General features: G+C 42.2%; 1 protein-coding gene across 3 annotated transcripts in view; it reads right to left on the bottom strand.

The window, feature by feature from the left end:
- Nucleotides 1-1,914: 1,914 nt before the first annotated feature.
- rarga (retinoic acid receptor gamma a) overlaps nt 1,915-11,766 on the bottom strand; it is a 42,864-nt gene continuing 33,012 nt past the window's right edge. For all 3 annotated transcript variants that reach the window (XM_060937542.1, XM_060937543.1, XM_060937544.1), the window contains 7 exons: nt 7,383-7,531; nt 6,944-7,085; nt 5,824-5,987; nt 5,225-5,401; nt 4,928-5,132; nt 4,308-4,466; nt 1,915-4,104 (listed from right to left, as the gene is read on the bottom strand). In XM_060937542.1, the coding sequence (XP_060793525.1) occupies nt 3,737-4,104; nt 4,308-4,466; nt 4,928-5,132; nt 5,225-5,401; nt 5,824-5,987; nt 6,944-7,085; nt 7,383-7,531 (1,364 nt within the window). In that variant the 3' untranslated portion in view covers nt 1,915-3,736. The remainder of the gene's footprint in view (nt 4,105-4,307; nt 4,467-4,927; nt 5,133-5,224; nt 5,402-5,823; nt 5,988-6,943; nt 7,086-7,382; nt 7,532-11,766) is intronic.

The raw sequence follows: 11,766 nt of genomic DNA, 5'->3' as shown, positions 1-11,766 counted from the left end.
AAATCAGAGATCGAAAGTAAATTATGAAAGCAAGTAAATGTAATTTTTAAATTTTTTTAAGGATATTATGTTCTTATTGTCCTTGTGCCATTAGCATGGATACTTGTGCACATCATCTGGTGTATTTGCTAGTTCTATGCTTTAAAAAAACTTCAACCCTGTTGCTTATTTAAGAGCAAAATGCAGTCTGTCAGCATGTTTTCTTGTGATTCCACACTGGAAAAAGAAATTAAAGGTTTGAATTTTTTTTAGGATTTACAAGAACTAAATGGCATCTGAGTCATGGAATTACTCACGAAGTCGAGCAGGGAAACCACTAAACTGTGCTGGACCATGGCTCAGCATGACCAACAATGAACTTACACTTTTATTATAAAGTATAGTTTTCCTGCAGAATAATACAGAAATCTCTTTATGCAGGTTAAAACATCTTATATAGTATAACACTTTTTTGCCTTCCATTTTTAATCCATAAATTGCAGTCCTTTATATTGGCTGGTGTAGAATAAAAATGTCAAATGGCTACGGTTTCTTAAGAAGCTTTCACTGATCGACAAATACTTAAAACACTATCCTTGTAGAAAGCAGTGATGCATGTCAGTCATTATTCTATCCACATTCACTGGATATGAGCAATCGCACGCTCTGATTGGCTACTCTGCTATCAGCTCATATACTGTGAGCAGAGAAAAACAAAATGGCCGAACGTTTTACTGAACCAGCTGAGGATGAAATAAAAACTGTTCGAAAACAACCCTCCCCCAAAAAACAAACAAAAAAAGCAACAAAATATGGAATGAAAGTATTTGATGGTTAGAATGTATCTTTTTTATTTTTCAGGAATTATTATTGTAGCATTTTTCACAAATTGCTCCTGTCATTTTGCCAGTTTGTTTACATTCTTCATCTTTAAGCATTAAAATTTGTTGAATTTTTTTTTAGACTGGTTCAACAGCTCAAAGAAGTTTGAAAATTACAGAACTGAAATGTCCAAGGAGGAATTAAATAAATGTCTAAAGCTATTCTATACCACGGTGGTGTAGTGGTTAGTGCTGTCGCCTTCGAGCCCCGTGGCCGGCGAGGGCCTTTCTGTGCGGAGTTTGCATGTTCTCCCCGTGTCCGCGTGGGTTTCCTCCGGGTGCTCCGGTTTCCCCCACAGTCCAAAGACATGCAGGTTAGGTTAACTGGTGACTCTAAATTGAGCGTAGGTGTGAATGTGAGTGTGAATGGTTGTCTGTGTCTATGTGTCAGCCCTGTGATGACCTGGCGACTTGTCCAGGGTGTACCCCGCCTTTCGCCTGTAGTCAGCTGGGACAGGCTCCAGCTAGCCTGCGACCCTGTAGAAGGATAAAGCGGCTAGAGATAATGAGATGAGATGAGATGAGCTATTCTATACGACAGCAAGACGGCACTTTCTACAAAAAAAACAAAACAAAAAAACCCACTAAAGTCAATTCGTGCAGCCATTGATAGGTTTTTAACAAGTCCGCCTAACCGGAAATGATTTTGTCAGACGTTTTGGATAAAGTTATTATTTATCGAATTTGCAAAAAAATAAAAATGCTGTTTCTCAAAATCCAGTGAATGTGGATATAATAAAACAGTTATTCCACTCAGTCTAGTCATACATGGTTTATAGCCAACTCAGTGCTACGCGCCTCGTCGGCTATCAGCTCATGTACGACTCGATTTCGTGGAATAACTGTTAAATACCCGATACCAATTAAATACTAGCATCCTCAAAATATTCAATCCTGTTTCTGTTATCCTTCGTGTTCTATTCTTCTCCTACTGTAGAAACTCTGAACATTTCAAACCATTACCACCGAAATGGAAATATTTGCAACAGATATAACAGCTGGACTCAGAATGTAACAATGAATGAGGAAAAAGTATAAATAACAAACTACAGCCTTGCAATCAGTCATTTATTGCCTCTGAATGTTTATATGGCTTTTCTTTATATAACAGAGCTGCTTGAACATGAATAGGGAATCGGGGGGGGGGGAGCCTCAGCCAAATTGAGGACGATTTGAGGAAAATGAGCAGACGACATAAGGTCAACATTCGGTTTGCAACATAGCAACATGTTACAGGAGGTGCTACACTCCACAAGGTGCCAGGAGAGATGTGTGTGTGTTTCTGAACAAACAGGACAGACATGAGTGTGCATGAGAGAGGCGAGGCGATGGTGCTTACGCGTTTGTGTGTGTGTAAAGAAGAGTGGGTGCACGTTCACATTCTCAGTGTTTTAGCACCACACAAATGACATTCATCAATCCAAATCTATGCTCAACAAACCTCACAATCCCAGAGACAAACACACACAACTGGTTTCTGTATTGCATAACTGTAAAAGTGGCACATTACACATGGTCACCTAATTGCATGCTGTGTTTTTCTTTTTGGCAGTATATTACAAAAAAAACCCCACCATCATTTCTATAATAAAAGAGATCATATAAAAGTTAACAATGGCTTTACTAAGGTCTGGAGATGTCACCACTTCCAAGTAGGACATCTAAACTGAGCGAACATATTCAATACTACACACACATAAATATTGCTGTTTTTGCAGCATGCCTGCAGGCAGCTAGCGTTTGGTCCTCACCGAAATGCCCTGAGTTGGAGTTTGTGTTTTATTTTTATATATAGAAAGAGTTCTGTCGGCATGTTGGATGTGCTTTCGATATGTAGGGGTAACGTGGTTATATAAGATGTGGCTATTTTCATGTGTGCATGAAAATCTTAGAGAAGCATTCTTCTGGAATTCACATCTCAAAAGAACATTAAAGAGGTGAACGTTCTGAACGGTTAGCATATACAGCCTGCCTTGTGTACGAACTTTAAGTTTACTCCTTAGAGTTTGGCTTTAGAGGGGATCACTGACAGCTGACACTCTTTGCCACGTTATAAACTGCATGCTTTGGCACAAAAACACCATTCCAGGAAGGTAGTGCAGCTTCAGGAACCAGAACTCATATCAGTAATCCCAGTTCTTAAAACATTGATCAACTAGCAGGAGTCAAGGAAGAGACAACCTAGCGAACTGATTAGCGCCGATGTCTACAATGAGCCAAGTGCTTGAGAGCCCAGCCGAACGTCTGCGTACAGACTCGGTAGACGTCTGCCTGTAATAATTTTTAGATCATCTCCGTTTCTCCTTAGGAAAGCTATCCAAACAATGTATAACTGAAGAAATAGTATACAAAGACAAAAATATAAAAAAGGTATATAGATATGTATGGGCATATTCATAAAAAAGTAAAGAGGCTGAAAAAAAAAATCAAAATGGTATTCAAATGCATCCAAAAAGTTATTCGCTGATTTTTTTTTGTGTATGTTTGTTTGTTTTGCCTTGCAGCTTTTTTGCTGAACCCGTTGACTGTTGAATGTTGTGTCTTTCTCTATGGCTCCTCCTTTATCTTTAATACAAACATGATAGTATAAAAAGTAACTGTTTTGTCTGTACAGTCATTTGTTTTATCTCGCGTCTTCCCTCTTGCCCTTTTTGCAGAGTTCCTGAGAAGAGCTGTCCATCTCAAGACTTCACGCACTGTGCACGTGTGTCTCATTGCTGACCACGAGGCCTGAGTTAGGGCTAGCTGTACGGATATAAGGCTCTGTTTTTACCCCTACAGGGGCAGATTGCTGTGAGAGCAGGGTAACCGAGGGGAAAGAGGAATAAAGGTGTTGGTATGAGGTGTGGGTGTGTTTTTACAGAGAAGAAGCCTGCTCATTGGGCCCTTCCACTATGGCTCTTTCTGGACATGTCCATACTGGGTTCCTGACCAGACCAGGCCTCTCCGTCACTGTCTGTTCCCCTCTCTTCCTCGGCATCTTCGTCTTCGTCGTCCTCCTCCTCCGGTGATGGCTCACTTCCGTTCTCAGTGGCCCAGCTCTCTTCCTCATCTTCACGCTCGGTCTTCATGGTGAACGGGGGAACTGATGGAGGAGGAGGAGGAACAGAAGAAGCTGGCTCGGTTTTGCTCTCGCTGCACTCCGGCTGCTCTTCAAACGCTTCCGGGTTCTCCAGCATTTCCCGGATCAGAGGTGGCATTGGGCCCGGGATCTCCATTTTCAGAGTGACTGCCCTCTCTGCTCCTGTAACAAACCACAGAAAGTGGCTTCAATGGGAAGGCATTATCTTTTGTGTTACTTGTTACAATTTTTTTTTTCCAAAAACTAAATTCAACTAAAAAAATCTTTCACTGTTCTGTGATGTTTCACGTTTCTGCTCTTATCCTTTGGTCATATCAGCACGGAGTATCTCAAGCGAGTTGAAAACGTTCTGCAGGTGGACTGACCTTTGGTGCTGATGCCACGCAGATCTGTGATCTTCATTAGCATCCGTGGGAACATGTGGGGTTTGTTGGGTCGGCGGCGGCGGGCATAGATTTTCAGTGCCTCCAGCAAGGGCTCCTGTAGACGATCTACACGCTGGGGCTCTTCTAGGTCCATACGGTCTGGGTAGAATCAGGAGGAAAGCTTAGCCTAAATACATTATATGTTTCTTTTTGACTCAAACACCAGCACTAGTTGAAGTTGAAGTGAGTATTTTGAATGAGAAAGTGATGACTTTATTTTGTTGTTTCTACAAGACATACCAGCCATTTCTAATTTTATCCCCAAATGCTGATGACTGAAGTTATATATTACATACCCCTTCCAATGAAGAGATGTTTTAGCATTTGGTGAATAACTCCATCCAACTGACTGTCTATTGGTTCTCAGATTTTGAATGGCTATTATTAGAAAATCAAGGCAACTGAACTTATCTTCTGCCGTTCATCTAAAGGTCTTTGTCACTGCTCAACCCTTTAGGGAAGCAGATTATACCAGACGTTCAGTTGCTTTGACTTACTACTACTAGACAACTTTCCACCAGATGGCAGCAGTGGTACTATATAAGTGGACAACGCAGTACCTCCACAGATGAGACAGATGGCACTGAGGAGGCCTGTTTCGGTATCATCCATCTCCAGCGGTAAAAGTTGCCCAGCAAAAGCAAAGACCAAATCAGTTAGTGGACCGAAGCCTGCATTGTGCATCTGAGTACGGTTCAGAGTGAGTCCATCTGAGAACGTCATTGTATCCTGCTCCGGTGTGTAGCGTGTGCAGATCCGCAGCATCTACCATAGCAAAAAATTGTGGGGAAAAAAGTGTCAATTTTATGGCCTCGTCAGTGTACATATACACTATATTTTGTTAACAGTTTAGTTACCAAAATGTCCAGACAAGCTGATTTGAGAAGGGTGATCTGGTCAGCAATGGTGAGGGATGTGAAGCCAGGGAGGCGCTTGGCAAACTCCACAATCTTGATGATGCACTTGGTGGAAAGTTCACTGAACTTATCCCACAATCCAAGATCCAACTGAACACGGTGATCTGAGCTGGAGTTCTGGGAGCAGATAAGAAAAAGAGAACCAGAACAAGACAAATAAATTAGCAAAACAGACATCACATCAGCTCTAATACAACACATAAGTGCTAAATTGTGCTGCACGGCGGTAGGTTGGGCAATGTAGAGAAAAATATTACAGTACCAGTGTACATTTTCATGATGCACAACAAATCTGACAATTTCGTTCAATATTTAAAGAATTTCCTAAAATCAACACTATTTACAAAGAAAAATCAAGGCTAAACCATTTGTAAAATATATAGATTTTTAACTGACAATACCCAGTATACTCTCAAAAAAAAAAAAGTTTCAGTATTGTTACAGATTTTTTTTTTTTTACAATTTCAATATGATACTGTCCATCTTTTGTATTTCTATCTTGATGCGCACATGACTATTTGCTGTGTGGTTCAACTCACTGTGGTGTATTTTCCCAGCTGGCACAATGAAGGGCAGGTCTCTTGGTGTGCTTTGCTCACTTTGTTCACCAATTCCTCCAGTTCACCACTCAGCTCGTAACTCTCAACCGGTACAATTTCCTCCTTCACGTCCTTCTTCTTCTTATTTCGGTCATTCCGCACAGCTGAGGGTTAAAAGGAAAGACGAGTCAATACCTCAGCCATGAATCACGCCCATCGGACTCTAGCCAAACTATGATCTTGGCAGGTGGGAGTGCTTTTTGGCAAATTGCAGACAATGTGGACATTTGTCTGGCTCACAGCAATCATCCCTAGGAACTGAACGACCAGTTCACCAAAATCTGTGACTCATAAATCAACAGCATAGACAGGAAACTGACCTGAGGACAACTTGTTGTAATGTGTGAGACCTGGAGGAGCACCTCTCTGTGTTGCCAAACCTAACCTTCTCCATAACCCTGTCGTTCACCCTCACCCTCCCTCCCACCTTCCCTCCTCCCATTCTTTCCTTCCTCTCAGGATATCCAGTAATAGCAAAGGCACAATGTGATCCCGGTTTCTACATACATCCCACACATATAAAGACACACATACATGTCCCTGTGGACACATAGAGTGGCCAATGTGCCACTCTCCTGGTGAGATCACTGCTGTGACTCTGGCAAATGAACAAACACGTAGCCAACTTGCAGCCTTTGAACTACGTGCTATTGTCTCTGGCATGGCACAAATCTGTTAGTGGCAGGTCATAAAGGCACCTTTAGGAAAGGCTACTTTAAAAAAAAAAACGCAACCGATGATGGATTGATGTTGCTCGGGGGAAGACTCATTTATAATGTGATAATAGTTTGCACAATATGATCACTTGAATACTCACTGAGAGGTTTCTCACAGATTCTAATCATTTCTCTGTGCAAATGTGACAATAATCTGAGGTTGATATGCACTGTGCTGTTGTCTAAGTTGTTTCTTCTGCCAAAACATATCATCTACTGCCTTTATGTCTGTTCAGATCTGCGCTCTAGTCTTCATGACACCATATATAAAAGTGTCAGCATGTCTGTGTGTGGGCACCGCACCAAGAACGCATAATTGCCAGCCAGCCAGCCAGCAGCCTCACCTTCCTTGGACATCCCGACCTCAAAGCACTTCTGCAAGCGGCAGTACTGGCAACGGTTGCGTGTGACCTTGTTGATCTGACAGTTCTTGTCGCGGTGGCAGGTGTACACCATGTTCTTCTGGATGCTGCGCCGAAAGAAACCCTGTAGCCAGGCAAAAGTGTAAACATGTTAACCACTGCTACCCATCATGTCACCCATCGCTTGCTTGCTCTTATCTGTCCTTTTTTTCATCTTTGTGTTTGAACATGCTGAACAGAAACATTTTCTCCACAGTCTTCCAGAACCAAAGGCCTATGGTTAGTCTTTGTCTATAATATATACTTAGGGTGTTTTTCTTGATTCTGATCATTTGTGGTCTCTCAGGTGCAAATGTTTCTCGTTGCAGACTCTATTATAGACTGCATCGAAAGAAAGCGCACTTTAACATGTTCATCTTACCTTGCAGCCCTCACAGGAGCTGACGCCGTAGTGGTAGCCTGACGACTTATCCTGGCACACAAAGCACGGCTTGTAAACGCGAGGTGGCGGGGGTGGAGAGGGCGAACTGGGTACCATCTCCTCTGAACTGGTGCTCTGAGTCTCCACCGCTGAACAGAGAATAAAGCAGAGATTTACATTACATGCTGGTACATTGTGTAATCCTCATCAAATATTTACAAATAATAGGAAGGATTAATATATGCATGCCAAGAATTGCATACCTCTAGAGGCATATTAACCAGAATGGCCAGATAAGCTCAGTGTTTCTTTATTTCCCTGCAGTTAAGCAGAAGATGCTAACTTAGCCAAGTACTGGTTCGTTTACTGCTCTATTTTGTGTAATCGGTGACAGACTGGTAGGGGTTAAGTGGGAGTGACATCTGTAGAATTAATCTCTCCTAAACCCTCCCTCTGGCCAACCCTCTCCTTGGGGGGTGGGATTTCAGAGACATTAGTGAGGTTTGACAGACAGACAGAGAAAAAAAATAAGTTTAACACAGTGACAGATAACCAGTAGCATCACCGATGTTCCGATAAGACATGCATCTTATCTGTTCCTGAGGCAGAGCTGCAGCTTCAGCACAAGGTTTCTTCATTTCTATCTGACCAGCAGATTGGCTCCTGTGTTTCTCAGCTTACATGCCCAAATACCTTTCCCCCCTTCGAAACATGCTTTGAATTACAAACTCCCTGCCCACAAGTGTTTTTCACAAAACACCATAATGACAAATTACTAAGCTATTGTGTTTGTTTAAGCTATGCATTCACCCTTGTGTGTCTGAGAAACCGTTCACACAACACACACGTAATCTGAAACAGGTACCTTCCTGCACAGTGCCTCCTGAGCAGCACTTCTTTCAACTTTCACCCTGTGGTCACCCCTAAAACTTTGGCACCACCCCTTTGCCACCTCTTGACACACAAACCCTATTTTTCCTAGCCCTAAATTCCTGAGTATGGCCCTACCAGTTTTTATTGGAGGCCGGGCCTCATAAGCTTAGCCTATAAAGGTACTCTCAGGGCCATGGTGGAGGCAACAGCCTGGCTGCTGGGGCTTTTACTGGGGTTCGGTCACCTCGGGCAGCCATTCACACCACCAGCTGTAGCCCTGGCCTGTTAAAAAAGATCCAATCATAAAACGAAAAACGGGGAGGCTCTAAACTTCTAACTTTTATTGCGCTCCATTCCCCAGCTATGGTCAATGGAAAGCACAGAGACTAGCCTGAACTTAACCTACAAACCCCCTCCTTTTTCACACACACACACACACACACACACACACACACACACACACACACACACACCACAGGACTCAGCCAAAGCACTGGCTTGGCATTTTACAAGACTTGGGAGACTTCAAAAAGAAGAAAAGAAGGCATAAAAAGAGGAATTTGATAGAAAACAGAAAAGGGGACAAATGAGATGGGGGCAGGGAGAAACAAATGTTCCAGGCTTAGAAGCAGCAACGTCCCTGTTCATGGCCATGGTTACACAAACACCATGGAGCTGAAAATTAAATCTACATACCACCTGTACATTTGCACAGAATGCTAAACGGTTTCATCTCAGTTTACTTGGCATGCCGCAATGAATGCAATGTTGTGACAAGTACAGTTTTGGATATCAAAACAGTCATTCACAGCATTTGCAGTAACATATTCAGTGAATTTGACATGATGGTGCTAAAGGTTATAATATTCAACCCAGTACTGACATCAAGCAGAAAAACAGAGACAAACGATTACTTTGGGTTAAACACATGAGTCATTACTATTACTGTGGGTTAATCCTCGTATGAATAATTTGTTTATGTAGTAATCATAGCAATACTGGGCTTGCACCTCGTTCACAGAGTCTAAAAAGGCAGAACTATGGTTGGCGTCAAGCATATACTACCATCCCAGACAGTGAGGCAGGAGGAGGGCAAAAATCCATCAGTGTCTGTCAACAGCCCAAAATGGTTCCTGTGGTAAATAAGGCTTCTCTTACATCTCTTTCACACATCATTCCAAAATTCAGTCAACACTTCCATGGAACATACAATGGGACAGGCCATCTTTGACAGCTGCTCCCACCCCCTCCAGACCCTATCGGTCCTTCACTCTGGTTTCTTGACTCGTCTCATCTTTCTATTTGGAAAACAATTCTCGGCAAAAACACCAGGCCTCCTTATCAGGATCTCTATTTGCATGACAATATGCAGGCCTGGCTGATGGCTGATGGAGGGACAGGTTGTGGGCAGGACAGGGCAAGGTGGGGATGTCGGGGTCATAGTTATCAGTAGCCACTACTTATTTCCTGTTGTGTAATTTTACTACTAATCCTCTCACTTAATGCTCTCTACACACAAGTGTCATATGAACAGGTATGCATTAATCTAATGCAACCATTCAATTACATTTAAGACCTTTCCTAGCTATACCCACAGCATGACACATCAGTAAAAAGTCAACAAAACACACAAACGCATAAGGTGCATATACAGTTAGCTCCAGAATTATTGGCATGTTTTAAGAGAATGGGAAAAATCATTGTTTAAAAATAAATATTGGGTTATAATGGATATAGAAATACACACACTGTAGTTAGAAATACCTTTAAATCACAATCAGGACTATAACGAAATGTTAAAGGTCTGGAACAGTTAAATTTGTTAAGAATTGGACACATTAGCATAGAATAGATACTTGCTGCTTGTTTTAACTCTACTGGCCCAAGGGGCTCTTTTGAAGCTTGATTATGCATTCCACGAAGTACCAGGATATTTTCAGCTGATTTGCCTTCATCTGGTTGCCTTTGTCAGGAGGTTACTTGGCTGTAGATGAATATTTTCAAAATGATAATAAGCCCAGCCATATGTCTAAATCAACAAAGAAATGCTTAGCAGAAGACAAAATCAATGTTTCGAAATGACCATGGAATCTGCAGGACAAGGCTGTGTTTTGTTATTGTGGGTTGCCAATACTTTAGAAACACGCGCTTTTTTTGGGGGGGGGGGGGGGGGACGTTATATAAACGTTTTCTCAAGCATTTCCAACTCCAAATGAATAGCTTGTTTAAAAATGTATGGTTAATGACAAATAGATATGTACTATAAAAACATACCACATGGTGGATGTGTAAAAGTAAGTGCTGCATGCATTTTGTGTTGCAACACTACTTACACTCGAAGCATATGATGCATTGGCTGAGGAACAAATATTCTTTCACAATAGAACAGCAGATTTTGTGTACGTGACTATGGGTGTGATTGAATCTTCTGGAAACACTCTTCCCAGATCTAGTCTTGGCCTGTGCATGAGTGTGTGTGTATGTGTATATATATGAGTGTCTGTGTGTGCATGCAGTTTTGTGTGGGTACTCACATGGCTACCAATGACCCTGTTTCCAAAGCACCAAATTTGATTTGCAAATGTAGTCAACTCATCTCAATTCCTCTTTAAATGAATCAGTCTACATTTATCTACGTGTTTTTATGAGATGTGGGACCTAACTTTGATCACCATCATTCCTTAGGCCAGGATCTCAAACCCTTTTTCTAGAAGCATCGGGCTTTGTTTTTTTTTTTTTTACCCAGTTCTGCATGCCCGGACACGCTGTGCGGCAGACGGTGCACAGATTGGCCAGGTTGTCGCGAACAGCATGATTGATAAGCTGACTGGCACAGACTGCATGAGCAGGAGGCTTCTCTCCAAGCCTCGCCTGACGAGCAAGGACGCGCAGTCCTCTCCAGAAAACTTGCACCAGCTTCCTGATGGGGGACCAGGTGCGGCTCACTCTCTCTCGTTCTCACTTTGCCTTTCTCTTTGTCTCTGCCCACAGTTTCCTGCCATCTCCAGTGCATGGTTGTCATCACAACACTTTACTACAACAGAACCACACTTCCTTCCTCCTTTCTGCTTCACTTGCTTTTTCCACTGGATGTTTTCTGATTGCTGATTCTCAGTGAGTGGCATTTCCACTATTAGTCATACGTTACAAAACAGATCATTTAACTGAAAACCATCTTCAAGGCATCATCAATCCGAGACAACTGATTTCAAGTAGTCACTGATCATTGAATATGACTGTGCAGCCTAACCACATGCAAATCTGACCAGACTATTTGACTTGGCCCGTAGTGGGGTCATGAAAAAAATGAGTGCTGGACTGATGCTACAACAGGACAGTGTGTATGCATGCTCTTATTAAGGTACTCAGCAGTAGCAGTTCCTGTCAACAGCTGAGCATGACTTCATTATCTGAACCCCCACCTCTTTCTCAATTTCTATCCTCCCCCTGCCTGGGCATGTTGAGAGATATTCATCCTGTTATAGAGAAACCCTTTCTGAAAAAGCACTAA

Source organism: Neoarius graeffei, chromosome 13 (assembly GCF_027579695.1).
Source record: "Neoarius graeffei isolate fNeoGra1 chromosome 13, fNeoGra1.pri, whole genome shotgun sequence".
NCBI lineage: Eukaryota > Metazoa > Chordata > Actinopteri > Siluriformes > Ariidae > Neoarius > Neoarius graeffei.
The sequence above is the reverse complement of the archived record's forward strand: the minus strand, read 5'-3'. Positions and strand labels throughout refer to the sequence as shown.